Consider the following 26,714-nt stretch of genomic DNA (forward strand, 5'->3'; position numbering starts at 1 on the left):
GGCCGGGGGTGTGTCCTATGCCTACATAGTTTTGCTAATAGGTGTCCTTGGTTCTCAGAAAGTTGGTCGGTGAGTATTATTGATGATCGCAGTGATTTCGAGGATTCGATCATTGTGCTGCTCAGGTGGGGTCTTTCTATTGGTCGATGTCGCTGTGTGCGTCCAGAACACTCAGGAACCTATCAGAACCCAATTGACAGAAGCCATTCCTTGAACCCTCCCCACTGACTGTCATGGTGAAATGTTGCCCACAATTGGGGGGAAGGGAAGCTCTCCCCAAAGATGGATGTTATGATGTTGGCTGGCTCGCCAATGGCAAGGTTGATTCTTGAGTCTGGTTGGTTAATGTGGGTCATGTGATGTTCTGTATTCACAGAAATACCGGTACCAGGATGACGACTCCCCTCCTCTGGAACACAGTCCGGCCCATCTGGCCAACCCAATGAAAGCTCCGGAACTGGTCCATGTGTCGGAGAAAAACCTGTCCCAGATCGAGAATGTACACGGCTATGTCTCCCACTCCCACATCTCCCCCATGAAGGTGAGTGGTGACCCCAAAGTGGTGTGTGGCCCTGTACAATGATGGGGGGGGAGGGGCTCCTGAGAAGATCTTACATTGAATGATAGAAGATGAATGTATAGATATTACACATTGAATGATCGAAGAGCTGAGCGTAAACGTTATATAATATATTATACATTATATGAGATGAAGACCTGAATATATATATATATATACACTATATTCCCAAAAGTATTGGGACGCCCCCTTTACACACACACATGAACTTTAATGACACACCAGTCTTAGCCTGTAGGGTTCAATATTGAGTTGGCCCCGCCCTTTGCAGCTATAACAGCTTCACCTCTTCTGGGAAGGCCTTCCACAAGGTTTAGGGGTGTGTCTATGGGAATGTTTGGCCATTCTTCCAGAAGAGCATTTGTGAGGTCAGGCCCTGATGTTGGATGAGAAGGCCTGGCTCACAATCTCCTCTGTAATTCATCCCAAAGGTGTTCTATGGGGTTGAGATCAGGACTCTGTGCAGGTCAGTCAAGTTTCTTCACCCCAAACTTGCTCATCCATGTCTATATGGATCTTGTGCACTGGTCCAAATCATTTGGTGGAGAGGGGATTATGGTGTGGGGGGATTATGGTGTGGGGTGGAGGGGGAATTATGGTGTGGGGGAGGGGGGATTATGGTGTGGGGTGGAGGGGGAATTATGGTGTAGGGGGGAAGGGGGGATTATGGTGTGGGGTTGTTTTTCAGGGGTTGGGCTTTGTCCCTTAGTTCCAGTGAAGGGAACTCTTAAGGCGTCAGCATACCAAGACATTTTGGACAATTTCATGCTCCCAACTTTTTGGGAGGAGTTTGGGGACGGCCCCTTTTTGTTCCAACATGACTGTGCACCAGTGCACAAAGTAAGGTCCATAAAGACATGGATGAGCGAGTTTGGGGTGGAGGAACTTGCCTGGCCTGCACAGAGTCCTGACCGCAACCCGATAGAACACCTTTGGGATGTATTACAGCAAAGACTGTGAGCCAGGCCTTCTTATCCAACATCAGTGCCTGACCTCACAAATGCGTTTCTGGAAGAATGGTCAAACATTCATTTAGACACCTTCCTAAACCTTGACGGCCTTCCCAGAAGAGGTGAAGGTGTTATAGCTGCAAAGGGTGGGGCCAGCCCAATATTAAACCCTACGGACTAAGACTGGGAGGTCATTAAAGTTCATGTGTGTGTAAAGGCAGGCGTCCCAATACTTTTGGGAATATAGTATATATATATATATATATATATCATCACAGTGCATGCTTTCATATGTGGGAACTAAGGTGGCGGTGTGAAATCCAGTCTGGTTTTTGCTTCCCACTTTTGATCAGCAGCAGGTGGGATAAAAGATAGGAGGGCCAGAGGAAGAGGGGGGCTCTGGCCTGGGAGAGCTGCATGTGGTGAGAGAAGGAAAAGATTTGTAGGTGACGAGGCCTTTCCCCTGGGAGAGCTGCATGTGGTAAGAGGAGGAAAAGATTTGTAGGTGACGAGGCCTTTCCCCTGGGAGAGCTGCATGTGGTAAGAGAAGGAAAAGATTTGTAGGTGACGAGGCCTTTCCCCTGGGAGAGCTGCATGTGGTAAGAGAAGGAAAAGATTTGTAGGTGACGAGGCCTTTCCCCTGGGAGAGCTGCATGTGGTAAGAGAAAGAAAAGATTTGTAGGTGACGAGGCCTTTCCCCTGGGAGAGCTGCATGTGGTAAGAGAAAGAAAAGATTTGTAGGTGACGAGGCCTTTCACCTGGGAGAGCTGCATGTGGTAAGAGAAGGAAAAGATGTGTAGGTGACGAGGCCTTTCCCCTGGGAGAGCTGCATGTGGTAAGAGAAGGAAAAGATTTGTAGGTGACGAGGCCTTTCCCCTGGGAGAGCTGCATGTGGTAAGAGAAGGAAAAGATTTGTAGGTGACGAGGCCTTTCACCTGGGAGAGCTGCATGTGGTAAGAGAAGGAAAAGATTTGTAGGTGACGAGGCCTTTCCCCTGGGAGAGCTGCATGTGGTAAGAGAAGGAAAAGATTTGTAGGTGAGGAGGCCTTTCCCCTGGGAGAGCTGCATGTGGTAAGAGAAGGAAAAGATTTGTAGGTGACGAGGCCTTTCCCCTGGGAGAGCTGCATGTGGTAAGAGAAGGAAAAGATGTGTAGGTGACGAGGCCTTTCCCCTGGGAGAGCTGCATGTGGTAAGAGAAGGAAAAGATTTGTAGGTGACGAGGCCTTTCACCTGGGAGAGCTGCATGTGGTAAGAGAAAGAAAAGATTTGTAGGTGACGAGGCCTTTCCCCTGGGAGAGCTGCATGTGGTAAGAGAAAGAAAAGATTTGTAGGTGACGAGGCCTTTCACCTGGGAGAGCTGCATGTGGTAAGAGAAAGGAAACGATTTGTAGGTGACGAGGCCTTTCCCCTGGGAGAGCTGCATGTGGTGAGAGAAGGAAAAGATTTGTAGGTGACGAGGCCTTTCCCCTGGGAGAGCTGCATGTGGTAAGAGAAGGAAAAGATTTGTAGGTGACGAGGCCTTTCACCTGGGAGAGCTGCATGTGGTAAGAGAAGGAAAAGATTTGTAGGTGACGAGGCCTTTCCCCTGGGAGAGCTGCATGTGGTAAGAGAAGGAAAAGATTTGTAGGTGACGAGGCCTTTCACCTGGGAGAGCTGCATGTGGTAAGAGAAGGAAAAGATTTGTAGGTGACAAGGCCTTTCACCTGGGAGAGCTGCATGTGGTAAGAGAAGGAAACGATTTGTAGGTGACGAGGCCTTTCCCCTGGGAGAGCTGCAAGTGGTAAGAGAAAGAAAAGATGTGTAGGTGACGAGGCCTTTCCCCTGGGAGAGCTGCATGTGGTAAGAGAAGGAAAAGATTTGTAGGTGACGAGGCCTTTCACCTGGGAGAGCTGCATGTGGTAAGAGAAAGAAAAGATTTGTAGGTGACGAGGCCTTTCCCCTGGGAGAGCTGCATGTGGTAAGAGAAAGAAAAGATTTGTAGGTGACGAGGCCTTTCACCTGGGAGAGCTGCATGTGGTAAGAGAAGGAAAAGATGTGTAGGTGACGAGGCCTTTCCCCTGGGAGAGCTGCATGTGGTAAGAGAAGGAAAAGATTTGTAGGTGACGAGGCCTTTCCCCTGGGAGAGCTGCATGTGGTAAGAGAAGGAAAAGATTTGTAGGTGACGAGGCCTTTCCCCTGGGAGAGCTGCATGTGGTAAGAGAAGGAAAAGATTTGTAGGTGACAAGGCCTTTCACCTGGGAGAGCTGCATGTGGTAAGAGAAAGGAAACGATGTGTAGGTGACGAGGCCTTTCCCCTGGGAGAGCTGCATGTGGTAAGAGAAGGAAAAGATGTGTAGGTGACGAGGCCTTTCCCCTGGGAGAGCTGCATGTGGTAAGAGAAGGAAAAGATTTGTAGGTGACGAGGCCTTTCCCCTGGGAGAGCTGCATGTGGTAAGAGAAGGAAAAGATTTGTAGGTGACGAGGCCTTTCCCCTGGGAGAGCTGCATGTGGTAAGAGAAGGAAAAGATTTGTAGGTGACGAGGCCTTTCCCCTGGGAGAGCTGCATGTGGTAAGAGAAGGAAAAGATTTGTAGGTGATGAGGCCTTTCACCTGGGAGAGCTGCATGTGGTAAGAGAAGGAAAAGATTTGTAGGTGATGAGGCCTTTCCCCTGGGAGAGCTGCATGTGGTAAGAGAAGGAAAAGATTTGTAGGTGATGAGGCCTTTCACCTGGGAGAGCTGCATGTGGTAAGAGAAGGAAAAGATTTGTAGGTGACGAGGCCTTTCCCCTGGGAGAGCTGCATGTAGTAAGAAGGAAAAGATGTGTAGGTGACGAGGCCTTTCACCTGGGAGAGCTGCATGTGGTAAGAGAAGGAAACGATTTGTAGGTGACGAGGCCTTTCCCCTGGGAGAGCTGCAAGTGGTAAGAGAAAGAAAAGATGTGTAGGTGACGAGGCCTTTCCCCTGGGAGAGCTGCATGTGGTAAGAGAAGGAAAAGATGTGTAGGTGACGAGGCCTTTCACCTGGGAGAGCTGCATGTGGTAAGAGAAGGAAAAGATGTGTAGGTGACGAGGCCTTTCCCCTGGGAGAGCTGCATGTGGTAAGAGAAAGAAAAGATTTGTAGGTGACGAGGCCTTTCCCCTGGGAGAGCTGCATGTGGTAAGAAGGAAAAGATTTGTAGGTGACAAGGCCTTTCACCTGGGAGAGCTGCATGTAGTAAGAGAAGGAAAAGATTTGTAGGTGACGAGGCCTTTCACCTGGGAGAGCTGCATGTGGTAAGAGAAAGAAAAGATTTGTAGGTGACGAGGCCTTTCCCCTGGGAGAGCTGCATGTGGTAAGAGAAGGAAAAGATTTGTAGGTGACGAGGCCTTTCCCCTGGGAGAGCTGCATGTGGTAAGAGAAGGAAAAGATTTGTAGGTGACGAGGCCTTTCCCCTGGGAGAGCTGCATGTGGTAAGAGAAGGAAAAGATTTGTAGGTGACGAGGCCTTTCCCCTGGGAGAGCTGCATGTGGTAAGAGAAAGGAAACGATTTGTAGGTGACGAGGCCTTTCCCCTGGGAGAGCTGCATGTGGTAAGAGAAGGAAAAGATTTGTAGGTGACGAGGCCTTTCCCCTGGGAGAGCTGCATGTGGTAAGAGAAGGAAAAGATGTGTAGGTGACGAGGCCTTTCCCCTGGGAGAGCTGCATGTGGTAAGAGAAGGAAAAGATGTGTAGGTGACGAGGCCTTTCCCCTGGGAGAGCTGCATGTGGTAAGAGAAGGAAAAGATTTGTAGGTGACGAGGCCTTTCCCCTGGGAGAGCTGCATGTGGTAAAAGAAGGAAAAGATTTGTAGGTGACGAGGCCTTTCCCCTGGGAGAGCTGCATGTGGTAAGAGAAGGAAAAGATTTGTAGGTGACGAGGCCTTTCCCCTGGGAGAGCTGCATGTGGTAAGAGAAGGAAAAGATTTGTAGGTGACGAGGCCTTTCACCTGGGAGAGCTGCATGTGGTAAGAGAAGGAAAAGATTTGTAGGTGACGAGGCCTTTCACCTGGGAGAGCTGCATGTGGTAAGAGAAGGAAAAGATTTGTAGGTGACGAGGCCTTTCCCCTGGGAGAGCTGCATGTGGTAAGAGAAGGAAAAGATTTGTAGGTGACGAGGCCTTTCCCCTGGGAGAGCTGCATGTGGTAAGAGAAGGAAAAGATTTGTAGGTGACGAGGCCTTTCCCCTGGGAGAGCTGCATGTGGTAAGAGAAGGAAAAGATTTGTAGGTGACGAGGCCTTTCCCCTGGGAGAGCTGCATGTGGTAAGAGAAGGAAAAGATTTGTAGGTGACGAGGCCTTTCCCCTGGGAGAGCTGCATGTGGTAAGAGAAGGAAAAGATTTGTAGGTGACGAGGCCTTTCCCCTGGGAGAGCTGCATGTGGTAAGAGAAGGAAAAGATTTGTAGGTGACGAGGCCTTTCCCCTGGGAGAGCTGCATGTGGTAAGAGAAGGAAACGATTTGTAGGTGACGAGGCCTTTCCCCTGGGAGAGCTGCATGTGGTAAGAGAAGGAAAAGATTTGTAGGTGACGAGGCCTTTCCCCTGGGAGAGCTGCATGTGGTAAGAGAAGGAAAAGATTTGTAGGTGACGAGGCCTTTCACCTGGGAGAGCTGCATGTGGTAAGAGAAGGAAAAGATTTGTAGGTGACGAGGCCTTTCCCCTGGGAGAGCTGCATGTGGTAAAAGAAAGGAAAAGATTTGTAGGTGACGAGGCCTTTCCCCTGGGAGAGCTGCATGTGGTAAGAGAAGGAAAAGATTTGTAGGTGACGAGGCCTTTCCCCTGGGAGAGCTGCATGTGGTAAGAGAAAGAAAAGATTTGTAAGTGACGAGGCCTTTCCCCTGGGAAAGCTGCATGTGGTAAAAGAAGGAAAAGATTTGTAGGTGACGAGGCCTTTCCCCTGGGAGAGCTGCATGTGGTAAGAGAAGGAAAAGATTTGTAGGTGACGAGGCCTTTCACCTGGGAGAGCTGCATGTGGTAAGAGAAGGAAAAGATTTGTAGGTGACAAGGCCTTTCACCTGGGAGAGCTGCATGTGGTAAGAGAAGGAAACGATTTGTAGGTGACGAGGCCTTTCCCCTGGGAGAGCTGCAAGTGGTAAGAGAAAGAAAAGATGTGTAGGTGACGAGGCCTTTCCCCTGGGAGAGCTGCATGTGGTAAGAGAAGGAAAAGATTTGTAGGTGACGAGGCCTTTCACCTGGGAGAGCTGCATGTGGTAAGAGAAGAAAAAGATGTGTAGGTGACGAGGCCTTTCCCCTGGGAGAGCTGCATGTGGTAAGAGAAGGAAAAGATTTGTAGGTGACAAGGCCTTTCACCTGGGAGAGCTGCATGTGGTAAGAGAAGGAAACGATTTGTAGGTGACGAGGCCTTTCCCCTGGGAGAGCTGCAAGTGGTAAGAGAAAGAAAAGATGTGTAGGTGACGAGGCCTTTCCCCTGGGAGAGCTGCATGTGGTAAGAGAAAGAAAAGATTTGTAGGTGACGAGGCCTTTCCCCTGGGAGAGCTGCATGTGGTAAGAAGGAAAAGATTTGTAGGTGACGAGGCCTTTCACCTGGGAGAGCTGCATGTAGTAAGAGAAGGAAAAGATTTGTAGGTGACGAGGCCTTTCCCCTGGGAGAGCTGCATGTGGTAAGAGAAGGAAAAGATTTGTAGGTGACGAGGCCTTTCACCTGGGAGAGCTGCATGTGGTAAGAGAAGGAAAAGATTTATATGTGACGAGGCCTTTCCCCTGGGAGAGCTGCATGTGGTAAGAGAAGGAAAAGATTTGTAGGTGACGAGGCCTTTCACCTGGGAGAGCTGCATGTGGTAAGAGAAAGGAAACGATTTGTAGGTGACGAGGCCTTTCCCCTGGGAGAGCTGCATGTGGTAAGAGAAGGAAAAGATTTGTAGGTGACGAGGCCTTTCCCCTGGGAGAGCTGCATGTGGTAAGAGAAGGAAAAGATGTGTAGGTGACGAGGCCTTTCACCTGGGAGAGCTGCATGTGGTAAGAGAAGGAAAAGATTTGTAGGTGACGAGGCCTTTCACCTGGGAGAGCTGCATGTGGTAAGAGAAGGAAAAGATTTGTAGGTGACGAGGCCTTTCCCCTGGGAGAGCTGCAAGTGGTAAGAGAAAGAAAAGATGTGTAGGTGACGAGGCCTTTCACCTGGGAGAGCTGCATGTGGTAAGAGAAAGAAAAGATTTGTAGGTGACGAGGCCTTTCCCCTGGGAGAGCTGCATGTGGTAAGAGAAGGAAAAGATTTGTAGGTGACGAGGCCTTTCCCCTGGGAGAGCTGCATGTGGTAAGAGAAGGAAAAGATTTGTAGGTGACGAGGCCTTTCCCCTGGGAGAGCTGCATGTGGTAAGAGAAGGAAAAGATGTGTAGGTGACGAGGCCTTTCCCCTGGGAGAGCTGCATGTGGTAAGAGAAAGGAAACGATTTGTAGGTGACGAGGCCTTTCCCCTGGGAGAGCTGCATGTGGTAAGAAGGAAAAGATTTGTAGGTGACGAGGCCTTTCCCCTGGGAGAGCTGCATGTGGTAAGAGAAGGAAAAGATTTGTAGGTGACGAGGCCTTTCACCTGGGAGAGCTGCATGTGGTAAGAGAAGGAAAAGATTTGTAGGTGACGAGGCCTTTCCCCTGGGAGAGCTGCATGTGGTAAGAGAAGGAAAAGATTTGTAGGTGACGAGGCCTTTCCCCTGGGAGAGCTGCATGTGGTAAGAGAAGGAAAAGATTTGTAGGTGACGAGGCCTTTCCCCTGGGAGAGCTGCATGTGGTAAGAGAAGGAAAAGATTTGTAGGTGACGAGGCCTTTCCCCTGGGAGAGCTGCATGTGGTAAGAGAAGGAAAAGATTTGTAGGTGACGAGGCCTTTCACCTGGGAGAGCTGCATGTGGTAAGAGAAAGAAAAGATTTGTAGGTGACGAGGCCTTTCCCCTGGGAGAGCTGCATGTGGTAAGAGAAGGAAAAGATTTGTAGGTGACGAGGCCTTTCACCTGGGAGAGCTGCATGTGGTAAGAGAAAGGAAACGATTTGTAGGTGACGAGGCCTTTCCCCTGGGAGAGCTGCATGTGGTAAGAGAAGGAAAAGATTTGTAGGTGACGAGGCCTTTCCCCTGGGAGAGCTGCATGTGGTAAGAGAAGGAAAAGATGTGTAGGTGACGAGGCCTTTCCCCTGGGAGAGCTGCATGTGGTAAGAGAAGGAAAAGATTTGTAGGTGACGAGGCCTTTCACCTGGGAGAGCTGCATGTGGTAAGAGAAAGGAAACGATTTGTAGGTGACGAGGCCTTTCCCCTGGGAGAGCTGCATGTGGTAAGAGAAGGAAAAGATTTGTAGGTGACGAGGCCTTTCACCTGGGAGAGCTGCATGTGGTAAGAGAAGGAAAAGATTTGTAGGTGACGAGGCCTTTCACCTGGGAGAGCTGCATGTGGTAAGAGAAGGAAAAGATTTGTAGGTGACGAGGCCTTTCACCTGGGAGAGCTGCATGTGGTAAGAGAAGGAAAAGATTTGTAGGTGACGAGGCCTTTCCCCTGGGAGAGCTGCATGTGGTAAGAGAAGGAAAAGATTTGTAGGTGACGAGGCCTTTCCCCTGGGAGAGCTGCATGTGGTAAGAGAAGGAAAAGATTTGTAGATGACAAGGCCTATTGATACGCCGCATAAATTCTACGATGTGCCGTTGTATCTTTGTTTTGTATCCACAAAACAAGATACGCCTGAATGTGGGCTAGATCCGACTGACGTACGTCTTAGTACGCCGTCGGATCTTAGGTGCATATTTACGCTGGCTGCTAGGTGGCGCTTCCGTTGATTTCCGAGTAGATTATGCAAATTAGCTAGATACGCAGATTCTCAAACGTACGTCCGCCCGGCGCATTTTTTTACGTAAGGCTTTTTTCGGTGTATTGTTACCCCTGCCTCTATGAGGCGTACGCAATGTTAGGTATGGACGTCGGGACAGCGTCAAATTTTTCGTTGTTTACGTCGTATGAGTAAAACGGTCGCGAATAGGGCTTTGCGTAAGTTACGTTCACGTCGAAAGCATTGACTATTTGCCACGAGATTTTGCGCATGCACACTGGGATACGTCCACGGACGGCGCATGCACCGTTCGTAAAAAGCATCAATTACGTGGGGTCATGCTAGATTAACATACAACACGCCCACTCCAAGCCTACTTTGAATTACGCGGGCTTACGCTGGCCGATTTATGTTACGCCGGCGCACATATAGGAGCAAGTGCTTTGTGGATACCCTACGAGCCACTCTGAGTTACGGCAGCGTAGCGCATATGAGATGCACTACGCCCGCCTAAATATACGCCCGTTTTGGTGGATCTGGCCTTAAGTGTGTAGAATACGGAAGAGAGATCATGTACTTGGCTTTCCTGAACACTTCATCTGTGAATTTTTTCTTCATGTCACATATCACACACACCCCCCCATAGACTGCACACATCCCCTTAGACCACACACATCTTCCCCATAGACCACACGCATCGCCCCATAGACCGCACACATCCCCCCCCATAGACCGCACACATCCCCCCCATAGACCGCACACATCCCCCCCATAGACCGCACACATCCCCCCCATAGACCGCACACATCCCCCCCATAGACCGCACACATCGCCCCATAGACCGCACACATCCCCCCATAGACCACACACATCCCCCCCATAGACCGCACACATCCCCCCATAGACCGCACACATCGCCCCATAGACCGCACACATCTTCCCCATAGACCACACATAACCCCCTCCATAGACCGCAAATATCCCCCCATAGGCCACACACATCTTCCCCATAGACCGGTGTCACGTGAGGGCCGTGGGACCCAGAAGCTCTTACACAGATTGAGCCAGGAAATAAGGGACATATGTTGAGACACACTGAGGGTTTACAACCCCTTTAAACTAGCGGAAACATTCTGCCAGCAGGGGGTTATGATCCTGCTAACAGAACATAAACAAGGCACTTCAATGTTTGCATGAAATACGTTGGTAAGGAAGCCTCTCCATAGCGACAAAGCACAGCAAAGCTCTAGGCCTCACCCAGGCGTCTTCTCCAGCACATCTGGAAGGGAAGTGGATGAACTGGTCCGGCCTAGTTTGTGAGAAAAGAAATAAAGGCAAGGGCCACAGGCAAGGGCCACAGGTCTCCTGTCTTCAGGATTGTATCCTACGCCAGCCTCTCTAACAGAACATCTTGGGATTGGGCAGTCTGATGATGTCACCATTGGGTTTTCTGACACCAGTCATTTCCGTTGCTCGACCGTCCAGCTATGACAGCCACCACCCAGTCTTTGTGGATGGCCCGTCCCAGGGATCCATTCCTTCTGAATGTCCTGAAACCGGGCCCAAGCCTCCTGATTATGAGACCCCCGCTGTGGCTTGGGGACATGCATGCAATCCCACACCGTGTCTGCTTCCCACTTTGGGCGGGAAGCCTCAATAATGTCCATAATATGTTGTGGCACATAAGGGTAATCCAGACCCCACGCAGGCGCAGTTCTCTTTTGAATCTGCCGCTAAAACCAGGAGAACCTTAGAAGTCTTTGTAGCCTTACCTTGACCAGGGAGAATGCAAGATTGTGGTGACAGGAAAATCCAATGCCTGTACGCAGCATTCTGTGCCTCGGTCCTCGCCCACGTGCCTGGCGACCTCGATTGGACCCGTTGCTGGGCATAAGCTGGGGTCAGCTGATATTCTTCAGCACAAGCTATCTGTTGCACCACTTCCTCTGCCCTCTCAGTGTTTTCTGGTGTAAGGGGTCCATCTAATGGTCCCGTTGTCAGGGAAATTGGGCTGTACGCTGAGCGCACACCATATCTCCTGTGCTAATCACCACACATTCCGTCTAATGATATAATACATCTTACCCATCACTCTATTCCTGTATACCCCCAAGTAAACCGACATCACCACAGCTCACGTTCTCGGCTCCATCGTACGACTGCCCCAGCGACCAGTTTTCTTGGCTGTTTTATTCGTAAAAGACAAAAGCAATCACAAACAGGAAGTGATGACTCCAACAGCCAATCACTTCCTCCATGGGAAGTGACATCACAGGAAATGACCTTCACGCAGGAAATGACCTCACAGGAAATCCTTCCAACAGGATGAGATAATACAAACAACCAATGAATAATGTCTAAAGGAGTCCTCTGGGTGTGTCTGGGCAGGGACAGCGTGTCTGTATGTTTTTAACAAAAGAAGCCAAGTGGCTTTCAAACATGGATGTTCTCCCTGACCATGACAATTCATAAGACTCCTGTATCACCGCTGGTTATGAATCCTTATTCTGCGCTGTTCCAGAGAATAATGCATACCCGGATTATACTACCGTTCCTGGGGGGTAGGAGGTTATCTGCAGGTGTACTCTACAAATCCCAACCTGTGATGATCAGACACAGCAGAGACAAGAGCGCCCATCCCCCTATAACCGATAATGTCCTTTCAGAGCAAACATATCCCCTCCAGACGATCATTCTGTGCATCACACAGGGGTCCTTTCACAGGCGGACATCTCCCCACTCTGCAAACACCTCTCTCCAATCCTAGGAAGTTTTCCACTACCAGACGTGACTCACCCAGCGCCAGTCCGCCCCAGTCAGCTCTTTAGAGCCGGTTTGCGGGAGAACTAACACTGGGTGACACTATGACAATACATATTACATACATCTTCATAACAAAATCCACAACACTCTCAGTATCTCCTCAGTGCTTCCCCAATCCCACTCTTCCTCCGATTCACATTGGTCTGAGGACCACTCATCCCAAACTCTGCCTGCAGTCTTGGTGACCCCCAGTCTATCCCCCCACCCCTGCCGCTCACTGCTGGCTCACCTGAAGATGTTTTCACACTCTGGCTCCTTCCTGGTGAGGATGACAGGGTGTTCAGGTACAGCCAGATTTTCTGGGACGCCTGCCCAGCAGCACTGGTGGGCACCATGTCTTCTGTCCAACTGCATGCCATGACGGACTCCCAACCATTGCCATAGGTGCCGCCCGTCTTCACGGGGGAATCTCTGTCTTGGGACTCGACCACGCTTTCTGTTTTCATCCTCCAACTCTTTCTGACCAACCTAGACTTCTCCTTTACCAGCTGTTCTGTGCATAGGCCTGATTGCAGGGCCACGCTGTATGTGACGGGTGCCCAATCAGCGGTTCCCCACTGTGTCCATAATTGATCCATGCTCTGACCGTGTTGGTGGGTCTCCTGCAGCCAGGACATATCACACACAGCCCCTCTGTTCCTCCAATCAATGCAAGGGGGAACCCCCCTCGGTGCTCTAGACGCACCCCAATATCTACCAGAGTCACCTCCGGCATTTCAGGCAGCCATGATAGCATAGGATACACACGTGCCCCGTCCTCCATCTTGCTCCACTCTCGCTGGGTGTACTGGGCTTTCTCTAATATGCCGCTCGGCCCCCGCAGACACACTGGCACCAGCTCCATTGTTCTGCCTGAGGTTTTCCACGTTGGCCAACTCTTGCATTGCCACACAGAAGTGTTGGACATAGTCCACTGACATTGGCAGAACTTGCCTGGACGTGCCACTTGGTCCCAGACACTTTTGGGCTACTGGGTAGCGACAGTAGTACACTTGTTGGTGGCAGTCTGTGGTGGTTGCTGTGGGCAACGGTGCCCACAGAAACGTAATGAGCACCGAAAGCAGAATGAACGTTTTGATCTTTTGGTTGAACTTGATGGACTTGTGTCTTTTTTCAACCTGACTAACTATGATAAGTATCTCCACCCAACATTTCTTCTCCGGCTCGCTTGGTAACAGACTTACAGTTTTGGACTCGTTTGTTACCAGTTGCTATGGGCAACGGCTTTGCAGGCTACCATAGGAAAATCCCAGATGAGATCCCCCAAATATAGCACTACCCTAGTCCTAGCACCCTATTCCTGCTCAGCATTCTTCTACTTCTTCTCTGGGCTGGTTTTTGTTATTCGGGATAATAACTTGGATGGAGTAGATTGTAAACTGCATGCCGGAGTATCTCTTCTCCTTTGTGAACTGCTCCCAGCTCCACTGCCTTCAGGAACTACCAGCCCTCCTGGCTGCTTGCCTACCAGCCTACCTGGCTGTTCTGAAGATCTCCCAGGGTAAGGGATAGGAAGGGTTAAGCACAGCGCTGTCCTCCTGAAAGGCTTGCTACATGTGGCAATCTCTCCCCTTGTGAATCTCTGGGGGGGGGGTGATGTACTTACTCTGTTCTCTTTAGGCAAGATTCCTTCTCAAACCATGATGCTGATAGGATCTTCCCAAGCCAGCCGGAAGCCCCACCTGGAAGCTGAACCCCCCCAGTCCCAGGGACCCCCTCCTAGGCTGACAGTCTCCTCAGCTCCTCCTTCCACCCTACCAGGACAATCTGTCTGGGGATTGGTCAGACTCCCCTAAGTATGCAGATCAGGACCTCCTGGCCTCCGTCCACTAACTTCTAGAAGCTTCTACAAGCTTCTATATCCAGGGGGAGGCACCAGAGACCTGCCATTGTAGAGCCATCCAGCTCAACCAGCAGCAACCCTGACCCAAGTCACAAGCTTACAGTGGATGTAATGTCACATGAATTAATGACTTTGATCCTCTCTGGTACCGTTTAGGTCCCTGTTCAGTACAGTGTGTGTGTTTTCCTAAAATTATAATGCTAAATTATACGAACAGGAACCTAAAACAGAGAAAATCAACGTCATTAAAGTGAAGGGCCGCCTACAAAAATGTATTAAAAGCCAGCTGCCCCTGCCGCCATCCGGGGTGAGGGAATCAGGAAATTAAGCCTTGCGGCCTCACTGCCCGGCTCCCTACTGTGCATGTGTGAGTCGCGCTGCGCCTCCTCACTGGTTCTCGCTGTCTTCTGGGACCTGTGTGTTTCCCAGAAAACAGCGGGGGAGGACAGTGTAGGCGCCGGACATGACGTAGGTCACCGCGGTGATCTATGTCAGGAAGTGGGAGAAAATATTACATGGGTATCTGCTCCCCCCTCCCTCCTGAAAGGTGCAAAATGTGACACCGGAGGGGGGGGAGGAATCCAAAGAGTGGAAGTTCAATTTTTGGGTGGAACTCCGCTTTAATACACACTGGAGCCGCTGCAGGGAATATAATAACATGATTGGAGAGGAGCGGGGAGGCGATCGGCTCTCACACAGACTACAGAACTGACAGAGATAGAGGGAGATGCAGAGACTCTGAGAAGAGAGCTGGAGGACAGAGGCATGTAAACTGACCAAGCTATCAGAGATCACCGGCATGATAAACGTGGTCAGTTTACAGAAAGGTAGACAAGAACAGGCAGCATCAGCCAGGTATTATAGAACATAGAAAGGGACCTATGACGTGGCAAACGCACTGGCACTAGCAGCACAGAGGGTGTAAAAATCTAGGGGACGTGAAAGAACAAAAGGACAGTCACCCAGAGACAGACAGCAGCTTTGTATCCCTACATTCCTCCACTCCTATGTCTAGGACCCCCAGCCGCCGCCACCTGCCCCTATCAAATCCCCAAATTTTCCCAACCTCACCCAGAATGTTGTGCACCACCCCCCCACCTCCACAGGAAGGACTTCTGTGGAAACCTGACACGTGAAGTAATGGACTGCTGAGCTAACTAGAAAAAAGGGTCTCAAAATCCCAGTGAGTTTGAAAGGTCCCATATACCCACTCCGCATAACACGGAAAGGGGGGATACCCAGAGCCCCACCCAACCGCTTATAGACTTCTGTGCTGAAGGGCCACTGAAGCAAGAAATGGTTCATCGTCTCTTTCACACCACCGCACTCCACTCCTGGACAACCGCGGTTCTCCAGAGAGCGATGCTTCAAGTGGCCCTTCACGTAGAGTCTGCCCAGGAATGAGAGCCAGGCCAAATCCCGAAACGTTAGTATTGAATGATATTTATTTAAAAGATGTATACAACAGTACAAAAGCGTTTCAACATCTCCAACAGCGTTGGCAAACGCAATCCGAGACCCATACATATACCATATAAGTAATGCCGTAAGTTCTAAAAATATAAATACACACAAAGACCCGGATTCACAGAGAGCGGGCGAACATTATGCCGCCGTATCGCAAATAAGATACGCTATGCCGCCGCAGCGCAGAGAGGCAAGCATGGAATTCACAAAGCCAGTGCTCCCAAAACTGCGCTGGGTTTCTAAGGCGTAAGCCGGCGTAGGTGGAAGTGGGCGTGACCCCATGCAAATGAGGCGTGACCCCATGCAAATGATGGGCCGAGCGTCAGACAGATACTTATAACGAACGGCGCATGCGCCGTCCCATGGACGCATCCCCGTGCGCATGCTCAGAATCACGTCGGAACAACTGCCTTAGATACGCCGGATAACTGCATACGGTGTGAACGTAACCTACGCCCAGCCAGACACACGTCCAACGTAAACTACGTAGACTTGGGTTCCCTGGTGCAGCCCTTTGCATGGATGCTGCTGAGTTACACCTCCTTTATGGGGAATAACTTTACGCCGGACCCATAACTTACGCGCACTGCGTCGGACGCACGTACGTTCGTGAATCGGCGTATTTTCCTCATTTGCATATTTGAATGGCTGATCAATGGGAGCGTAAATGTGCGACCACCCTACGCCGGCGTAATCAAGTTACGTCGGAAGGCTGAAGTCTTTTTTTAGGCGTATCTTAGTTTGTGGGTTCGGCGCACAGATACGACGGCGCACATTTGCACTTATGTCGGCGTATCTTGAGATACGTCGGCATAAGTGCTTTGTGAATCCAGGCAAATATTTCCTCCACCGTCACTGCCAAAGCATTTTTTAGGCACAGAGCTCACCATGTCAGACCCTCAGGCTCTTCACTGGACCACAATTCTCCCAGCTTTCCAGAAAATACCAACCCACCCAGGCAGTTCCTCTACCAGCAGGTCTCCTGCAGCCAGGACATATCAGACACAGCCCCCCTGTTCCTCCAATCAATGCAAGGGGGAACCCCCCTTAGCGCTCTAGATGCACCCCAATATCTACCAGTCACCTCCGACCAGGACTAAAAAATACCAACCCACCCAGGCAGTTCCTCTACCAGCAGGTCTCCTGCAGCCAGGACATATTAGACACAGCCCCCCTGTTCCTCCAATCAATGCAAGGGGGAACCCCCCTTAGCGCTCTAGACGCACCCCAATATCTACCAGAGTCACCTCCGACCAGGACTGAAAAATACCAACCCACCCAGGCAGTTCCTCTACCAGCAGGTCTCCTGCAGCCAGGACATATCAGACACAGCCCCTCTGTTCCTCCAATCAATGCAAGGGGGAACCCCCCTCAGCGCCCTAGATGCACCCCAATATCTACCAGAGTCACCTCCGACCAGGACTGAAAAATACCAACCCACCCAGGCAGTTCCTCTACCAGCAGGTCTCCTGCAGCCAGGACATATCAGACACAGCCCCTCTGTTCCTCCAATCAATGCAAGGGGGAACCCCCCTCAGCGCCCTAGATGCACCCCAATATCTACCAGAGTCACCTCCGACCAGGACTGAAAAATACCAACCCACCCAGGCAGTTCCTCTACCAGAATGTTACCAGAGAAAAGGACACCCCCAGGTTGACCATAACTAGGCCACCCATCTGCCTGGGAAGGTAGGTTACAGACCTCTAAATGAGGTGCCTGGGAAGGTAGGTTACAGACCTCTAAATGAGGTGCCTGGGAAGGTAGGTTACAGACCTCTAAATGAGGTTCAGTTTGTTCCCCAATAACAGTTGGAAGAAACATCTGTAGATCTTCACATAGAGAGACCCAGAAATACCGGGATCGGGTCAATCCTTTCCCTGTAAGAGAGTTTCCAATTCTTCCAGCTGGCAACCTCGGCATCGGCATCCTGTAGCCGCCTTACCCAATCTGCAAGGCCGTAATCACCGGGACCAAACTTCACCAAAACTTTCATTTCCTGCCGGGGCTCTGGGAAGGCGTCCGGTAGCTCAAAACTTTCGCCCTCCTTTCCCATCCAGAAATCCTCACCCTTATCCTGATTGATCATTGAGCCATAGTTCTATAAATGTATAATAATAATAATAGTGTGTGACTGTGGGGGGGAGGGGACATTAGAGTGTAAGCTCCTCTGTACAGAGACTGATGTGACTGTGGGGGGGAGGGGACATTAGAGTGTAAGCTCCTCTGTACAGAGACTGATGTGACTGTGGGGGGAGGGGACATTAGAGTGTAAGCTCCTCTGTACAGAGACTGATGTGATGTTTGGGGGGGAGGGGACATTAGAGTGTAAGCTCCTCTGTACAGAGACTGATGTGACTGTGGGGGGAGGGGACATTAGAGTGTAAGCTCTTCCGGGGGTCATATTAAGGCAGTGATCTGGAAGGGTTCTAGGTTACCCCATTGATGACAGTTGTATTGTTTTGTGGGTGTTCTTTAGGGTGTCCCAGGTGGCTGAAGTCGCATATTTCTGGTTGCTATGGTAACAGGGACGCCAGTCGTTATGCATCTTGTGCTTCTTTGTTTGCATGGACAATGGTTTCACTTCTACGACATAACTATTTCCCTCCTGATCCTCAATTTGTCTCCTCCAGGATCACATCTATGTCCTCCCTCATCTCTCCACATTAGATGAATCAGACAGACAGGATTGGCAGGACCAAGAACATTGTGACATGGTAATGGCATTCCCCGAAATATATATGAAGGCATTATCGGGGGTAAGGGGTAATATAAAGGGGATAGGAGGGGAGTCTGGGGACATTATCAGGGGTAAGGAATAATATAAAGGGGATGGGAGTCTGGGGACATTATCGGGGTTAAGGGATAATATAAAGGGAATAGAAGGGGAGTCTGGGACATTATCGGGGGTAAGGGATAATATAGAGGGAATAGAAGGGGAGTCTGGGACATTATCGGGGGTAAGGAATAATATAAAGGGGATGGGAGTCTGGGGACATTATCGGGGGTAAGGGGTAATATAAAGGGGATAGGAGGGGAGTCTGGGGACATTATTGGGGGTAAGGAATAATATAAAGGGGATGGGAGTCCGGGGACATTATCGGGGGTAAGGGATAATATAAAGGGGACAGGAGGGGAGTCCGGGACATTATCGGGGGTAAGGGATAATATAAAGGGGACAGGAGGGGAGTCTGGGGACATTATCGGGGGTAAGGAATAATATAAAGGGGATGGGAGTCCGGGGACATTATCGGGGGTAAGGGATAATATAAAGGGGACAGGAGGGAAGTCTGGGGACATTATCAGGGGTAAGGAATAATATAAAGGGGATGGGAGTCCGGGGACATTATCGGGGGTAAGGGGTAATATAAAGGGGACAGGAGGGGAGTCCGGGACATTATCGGGGGTAAGGGATAATATAAAGGGGACAAGAGGGAAGTCTGGGGACATTATCGGGGGTAAGGAATAATATAAAGGGGATGGGAGTCCGGGGACATTATCAGGGGTAAGGGATAATATAAAGGGCATAGGAGGGGAGTCTGGGGACATTATCAGGTGTAAGGGATAATATAGAGGGAATAGAAGGGGAGTCCGGGACATTATCGGGGGTAAGGGATAATATAAAAGGGATGGGAGTCCGTGGACATTATTGGGGGTAAGGGATAATATAAAGGGAATAGAAGGGGAGTCCGGGACATTATCGGGGGTAAGGGATAATATAGAGGGAATAGAAGGGGAGTCCGGGACATTATCGGGGGTAAGGAATAATATAAAGGGGATAGGAGGGGAGTCTGGGGACATTATTGGGGGTAAGGAATAATATAAAGGGGATGGGAGTCTGGGGACATTATCGGGGGTAAGGGGTAATATAAAGGGGATAGGAGGGGAGTCTGGGGACATTATTGGGGGTAAGGAATAATATAAAGGGGATGGGAGTCCGGGGACATTATCGGGGGTAAGGGATAATATAAAGAGGATAGGAGGGGAGTCCGGGACATTATCAGGGGTAAGGAATAATATAAAGGGGATGGGAGTCCGGGGACATTATCGGGGGTAAGGGGTAATATAAAGGGGACAGGAGGGAAGTCTGGGGACATTATCAGGGGTAAGGGATAATATAAAGGGAATAGAAGGGGAGTCCGGGACATTATCGGGGGTAAGGGATAATATAGAGGGAATAGAAGGGGAGTCCGGGACATTATCGGGGGTAAGGGATAATATAGAGGGAATAGAAGGGGAGTCCGGGACATTATCGGGGGTAAGGGATAATATAGAGGGAATAGAAGGGGAGTCCGGGGACATTATCAGGGGTAAGGAATAATATAAAGGGGGTGGGAGTCCGGGGACATTATCGGGGGTAAGGGGTAATATAAAGGGGACAGGAGGGAAGTCTGGGGACATTATCGTGGGTAAGGAATAATATAAAGGGGATGGGAGTCCGGGGACATTATCGGGGGTAAGGGGTAATATAAAGGGCATAGGAGGGGAGTCTGGGGACATTATCAGGTGTAAGGGATAATATAAAGGGAATAGAAGGGGAGTCCGGGACATTTTCGGGGGTAAGGGATAATATAAAGAGAATAGAAGGGGAGTCCGGGACATTATCGGGGGTAAGGGATAATATAGAGGGAATAGAAGGGGAGTCCGGGACATTTTCGGGGGTAAGGGATAATATAAAGAGAATAGAAGGGGAGTCCGGGACATTATCGGGGGTAAGGGATAATATAAAGGGAATAGAAGGGGAGTCCGGGACATTATCGGGGGTAAGGGATAATATAAAGGGGATGGGAGTCCGGGGACATTATCAGGGGTAAGGGATAATATAAAGGGAATAGAAGGGGAGTCCGGGACATTATCGGGGGTAAGGGATAATATAAAGGGCATATGAGGGGAGTTCGGAGACATTATCGGGGGTAAGGGGTAATATAAAGGGGATAGGAGGGGAGTCCGGAGACATTATCGGGGGTAAGGGGTAATATAAAGGGCATAGGAGGGGAGTCCGGAGATATTATCGGGGGTAAGGGATAATATAAAGGGGATGGGAGTCCGGGACATTATCGGGGGTAAGGGATAATATAAAGAGAATAGAAGGGGAGTACGGGACATTATCGGGGGTAAGGGATAATATAAAGGGGATGGGAGTCCGGGGACATTATCAGGGGTAAGGGATAATATAAAGGGAATAGAAGGGGAGTCCGGGGACATTCTCAGGGGTAAGGGGTTAATATAAAGGGCATAGGAGGGGAGTCCGGAGATATTATCGGGGGTAGGGGTCCAGGCAGTGGATGCTGTAATGTATTGCGCATTGATGGGTTATTGATGGGTTATTGGTAGTGTTGGATTGTTGGGGTGTTTATGGGTTGTTGGAAGTGTTGGATGGATGGGGTGATGATGGGTTGTTGGGAGTGTTGGATGGATGGGGTGCTAATGTATTGTTGGGAGTGTTGGATGGATGGGGTGTTAATGGGTTGTTGGTAGTGCTGGATGTGGTGTTGTTGGGAAAGTTGGATGGACGGGGTGCTGATGGATTGTTGGGAGTGTTGTATGGATGGGGTGCTGATGCGTTATTGGTAGTGTTGGACGGATGGGGCATTGATGGGTTGTTGGGAGTGTTGGATGCATGGGGTTCTGATGGATTGTTGGGAGTGTTGGATGGATGGGGTTCTGATGGGTTGTTGGGAGTGTTGGATGGATGGGGTTCTGATAGGTTGTTGGGAGTGTTGGATGGATGGGGTGATGATGGGTTGTTGGGAGTGTTGAAGAGATGGGATGCTGATGGGATGTTGGGAGTGTTGGATGGATGGGGTGCTGATGGGTTGTTGGGAGTGATGGATGAATGGGGTGTTGATGGGATGTTGGGAGTGTTGGATGGATGGGGTTCTGATGGGTTGTTGGAAGTGTTGGATGGATGGGGCATTGATGGGTTGTTGGGAGTGTTGGATGCATGGGGTGCTGATGGGTTGTTGGAAGTGTTGGATGGATGGGGTGTTGATGGGTTGTTGGGAGTGTTGGATGGATGGGGTGTTGATGGGATGTTGGGAGTGTTGGATGGATGGGGTGCTGATGGGTTGTTGGAAGTGTTGGATGGATGGGGTGTTGATGGGTTGTTGGGAGTGTTGGATGCATGGGGTGCTGATGGGTTGTTAGGAGTGTTGGGTGGATGGGGGTGCTGATGGGTTGCTGGGAGTATTGGACAGATGGGGTGCTGATGGGTTGTTGGTAGCGTTGGATGGATGGGGTGCTGATGCGTTATTGGTAGTGTTGGACGGATGGGGCATTGATGGGTTGTTGGGAGTGTTGGATGCATGGGGTTCTGATGGATTGTTGGGAGTGTTGGATGGATGGGGTGTTGATGGGTTGTTGGGAGTGTTGGATGGATGGGGTGTTGATGGATTGTTGGGAGTGTTGAAGAGATGGGATGCTGATGGGTTGTTTGGAGTGTTGGATGGATGGGGTGATGATAGGATGTTGGGAGTTTTGAATGGATGGGGTGATGATGGGATGTTGGGAGTGTTGGATGGATGGGGTTCTGATAGGTTGTTGGGAGTGTTGGATGGATGGGGTGTTGATGGGTTGTTGGGAGTGTTGGATGGATGGGGTGTTGATGGATTGTTGGGAGTGTTGAAGAGATGGGATGCTGATGGGTTGTTTGGAGTGTTGGATGGATGGGGTGATGATAGGATGTTGGGAGTTTTGAATGGATGGGGTGATGATGGGTTGTTGGGAGTGTTGAAGAGATGGGATGCTGATGGGATGTTGGGAGTGTTGGATGGATGGGGTGCTGATGGGTTGTTGGAGTGTTGGATGGATGGGGTGTTGATGGGTTGTTGGAAGTGTTGGATGGATGGGGTGCTGATGGGTTGTTGGGAGTGTTGGATGGATGGGGTGTTGATGGGTTGTTGGGAGTGTTGGATGGATGGGGTGTTGATGGGTTGTTGGGAGTGTTGGATGGATGGGGTGTTGATGGGTTGTTGGGAGTGTTGGATGGATGGGGTGTTGATGGGTTGTTGGGAGTGTTGGATGGATGATGTGCTGATGGATTGTTGGGAGTGTTGGATGGATGGGGTGTTGATGGGATGTTGGGAGTGTTGGATGGATGGGGTTCTGATGGATTGTTGGGAGTGTTGAATGGATGGGGTGTTGATGGGATGTTGGGAGTGTTGGATGGATGGGGTGATGATGGGTTGTTGGAGTGTTGAAGAGATGGGATGCTGATGGGATGTTGGGAGTGTTGGATGGATGGGGTGCTGATGGGTTGTTGGGAGTGTTGGATGGATGGGGTGTTGATGGGTTGTTGGAAGTGTTGGATGGATGGGGTGTTGATGGGTTGTTGGGAGTGTTGGATGGATGATGTGCTGATGGATTGTTGGGAGTGTTGGATGGATGGGGTGATGATGGGATATTGGGAGTGTTGGATGGATGGGGTTCTGATGGATTGTTGGGAGTGTTGAATGGATGGGGTGATGATGGGTTGTTGGGAGTGTTGGATGGATGGGGTTCTGATGGGTTGTTGGGAGTGTTGAATGGATGGGGTGATGATGGGTTGTTGGGAGTGTTGGATGGATGTGGCATTGATGGGATGTTGGGAGTGTTGGATGGATGGGTTGCTGATGGGATGTTGGGAGTGTTGGATGGATGGGGTGTTGATGGATTGTTGGGAGTGTTGGATGGATGGGGTGATGATGGCTTGTTTGGAGTGTTGGATGGATGGGGTGTTGATGGGATGTTGGGAGTGTTGGATGGATGGGGTGTTGATGGGTTGTTGGGAGTTTTGAATGGATGGGGTGATGATGGGATGTTGGGAGTGTTGGATGGATGGGGTGTTGATGGGTTGTTTGGAGTGTTGGATGGATGGGGTGATGATGGGTTGTTGGGAGTGTTGAAGAGATGGGATGCTGATGGGTTGTTTGGAGTGTTGGACGGATGGGGTGATGATGGGTTGTTGGGAGTTTTGAATGGATGGGGTGATGATGGGTTGTTGGAAGTGTTGGATGGATGGGGTGTTGATGGGTTGTTGGGAGTGTTGGATGGATGGGGTGTTGATGGGTTGTTGGGAGTGTTGGATGGATGATGTGCTGATGGATTGTTGGGAGTGTTGGATGGATGGGGTGATGATGGGATGTTGGGAGTGTTGGATGGATGGGGTTCTGATGGATTGTTGGGAGTGTTGGATGGATGGGGTTCTGATGGATTGTTGGGAGTGTTGGATGGATGGGGTTCTGATGGGTTGTTGGGAGTGTTGGATGGATGATGTGCTGATGGATTGTTGGGAGTGTTGGATGGATGGGGTTCTGATGGATTGTTGGGAGTGTTGGATGGATGGGGTTCTGATGGGTTGTTGGGAGTGTTGGATGGATGATGTGCTGATGGATTGTTGGGAGTGTTGGATGGATGGGGTTCTGATGGATTGTTGGGAGTGTTGGATGGATGGGGTTCTGATGGGTTGTTGGGAGTGTTGGATGGATGATGTGCTGATGGATTGTTGGGAGTGTTGGATGGATGGGGTTCTGATGGATTGTTGGGAGTGTTGGATGGATGGGGTGATGATGGGATGTTGGGAGTGATGGATGGATGGGGTTCTGATGGGTTGTTGCGAGTGTTGGATGGATGATGTGCTGATGGATTGTTGGGAGTGTTGGATGGATGGGGTTCTGATGGGTTGTTGGGAGTTTTGAATGGATGAGGTGATGATGGGATGTTGGGAGTGTTGGATGGATGGGGTTCTGATGGATTGTTGGGAGTGTTGGATGGATGGGGTGATGATGGGATGTTGGGAGTGTTGAAGAGATGGGATGCTGATGGGTTGTTGGGAGTGTTGGATGGATGGCGTGATGATGGGATGTTGGAAGTGATGGATTGTTGGGGTGTTGATGGATTGTTGGGAGTGTTGGATGGATGGGGTGATGATGGGTTGTTGGGAGTGTTGAAGAGATGGGATGCTGATGGGTTGTTTGGAGTGTTGGATGGATGGGGTGATGATGGATGGATGGGGTGTTGATGGGTTGTTGGGAGTGTTGAATAGATGGGTTGTGTAACGGACCTATGCATGCTGCCTGGACATCGATAATCTTCATGCAGGGAGGACTACAAGGAACTGCATGGCTTGTCACAATTGGATGTACCACATTGTATTCTGAGCTCAAAGGGTTAATTGGACAAGGGTATCTTTCACTGCTGAATGCTAATGTTCCCTTTGCATAGCTAATGAACTCTCTTTTGTGTAGATAACAGCCTCCTGTGAGGTGTATGCTGAGGGGGATTATGTGTGAGTGATAATTGTTTTAAAGGTTAATTGAATTCTATTGTCTGATCAAGCTAAGTTTAGGAGCCAAAACGTCTAGTGACTGATTGGCTCAAGGGAATGTCATTATTTCAAAGTATGTGTATTGAAGCCCCCCCTGGGTGGGGGGGTGAACTGTCATTTGTTTCTGTACAGTTTGTAACCAGATATAAGGAGGTAAAATGTGGCATTAAAAGTCAGTCCTGCTTGACTCTGCAAACGTAGCCTGTGGGATGGACAAGGTACTGATGAGATGTTGGGGGTTTGGGATGGACAAGGTGCTGATGAGATGTTGGGGGTTTGGGATGGACAAGGTACTGATGAGATGTTGGGGGTTTGGGATGGACAAGGTACTGATGAGATGTTGGGGGTTTGGGATGGACAAGGTGCTGATGAGATGTTGGGGGTTTGGGATGGACAAGGTGCTGATGAGATGTTGGGGGTTTGGGATGGACAAGGTACTGATGAGATGTTGGGGGTTTGGAATGGACAAGGTACTGATGAGATGTTGGGGGTTTGGGATGGACAAGGTACTGATGAGATGTTGGGGGTTTGGGATGGACAAGGTACTGATGACATGTTGGGGGTTGGGATGGACAAGGTTCTGATGAGATGTTGGGGGTTTGGGATGGACAAGGTGCTGATGAGATGTTGGGGGTTTGGGATGGACAAGGTTCTGATGAGATGTTGGGGGTTGGGATGGACAAGGTGCTGATGAGATGTTGGGGGTTTGGGATGGACAAGGTACTGATGAGATGTTGGGGGTTTGGGATGGACAAGGTACTGATGAGATGTTGGGGGTTTGGAATGGACAAGGTACTGATGAGATGTTGGGGGTTTGGGATGGACAAGGTTCTGATGAGATGTTGGGCGTTTGGGATGGACAAGGTAGTGATGAGATGTTGGGGGTTTGGGATGGACAAGGTTCTGATGAGATGTTGGGGGTTTGGGATGGACAAGGTGCTGATGAGATGTTGGGGGTTTGGGATGGACAAGGTTCTGATGAGATGTTGGGGGTTGGGATGGACAAGGTACTGATGAGATGTTGCAGGCCACACGGCTTGGACTGGTCCTTGTTGGTCAGTAAGTCTTCATGGTGGTAGGATTTGGACTGCTGTTTTGTAGGCGGTCCCAGTATGATAGCGCCCTCTTCTGTGAAGTAAGGGAAATCTGCCCAGCTCGGACCGGCAAGCGCTGTGGGTGGAGCTCTGATGGACTTGGAGGAGGTGCTTGCAGACTTCCAGCTGCAATATTTCTGTTAGACTGGCGTCCTATCTGGATTGGTCCGGATAGGTGAATCCATGTAGACATGCTCGATGATGAGGCTGTGCAGGGTGTAGATGAGGTCTGTAGTGCGGTGGTTTGGCCTGAACCCCGCCTGACTTCTACTGAGGACATTGTGCTGGTTCCAGGTCAGGATCCTGCTGAATAGTTTGTGTAGTGTGCTGCTGACACATTCCCCTTGTAGTTGGTTGGGTCACATTGGTCTCCTGTTATGGGACTTTGGTTTCCATCCTTGTGGAGATCAACCAACACTCAGGACCAGGCTGAAGACTTTACGTATTGCAGCGAGGATTCCGCCCATTTGTGCCAGGGGCTCTCCTTCCATCAGGGTGGCACGATCTCTGTGCTTTTTATTTGAGACTGTCCATAATAGGGTGACCACGTGTCCCGGATTGCCCGGGAGAGTTCCGGATTGCCTGGGAGAGTCCCGCATTTTTCAGGCCTGTCCCGGGTCCCGGGCACCTTCATTCCATTACAATACAGGCTCCCGGAATGAAGCTGGCCCCTCCCCCCAGGCTTATGTTAAGTCCCCCAAAGAGGCCGCTTTGCTCACTGACAGCACTTGTTATGGCCGGGAATGTCTGCAGAGTCACAATCCCCGCCCCCTGCTTGTGTTAGAAGAAATAAACCCCGCCTCTTGTGTCTAATCACTATCCACTGTCAGTGAGTAAAGTGCAATGCCTTTTTTTGGGGCGTGATCGGTGCTTCTGGGTAGAGAGCGCACCGGCCGCCCCCCC

At 50.2% G+C, this 26,714-nt stretch overlaps 1 protein-coding gene across 1 annotated transcript in view; it reads left to right on the plus strand.

Moving 5' to 3' along the window:
* The first annotated feature begins 349 nt into the window (after nt 1-349).
* The window catches only part of LOC120922649 (disks large homolog 1-like), a 58,872-nt gene continuing 32,507 nt past the window's right edge, over nt 350-26,714 (plus strand). The window contains exons 1-2 of the mRNA XM_040334741.1: nt 350-541; nt 18,047-18,130. Of these exons, the coding sequence (XP_040190675.1) occupies nt 443-541; nt 18,047-18,130 (183 nt within the window). The 5' untranslated portion in view covers nt 350-442. The remainder of the gene's footprint in view (nt 542-18,046; nt 18,131-26,714) is intronic.

This window comes from Rana temporaria, unplaced genomic scaffold, assembly GCF_905171775.1.
Source record: "Rana temporaria unplaced genomic scaffold, aRanTem1.1, whole genome shotgun sequence".
Lineage (NCBI taxonomy): Eukaryota > Metazoa > Chordata > Amphibia > Anura > Ranidae > Rana > Rana temporaria.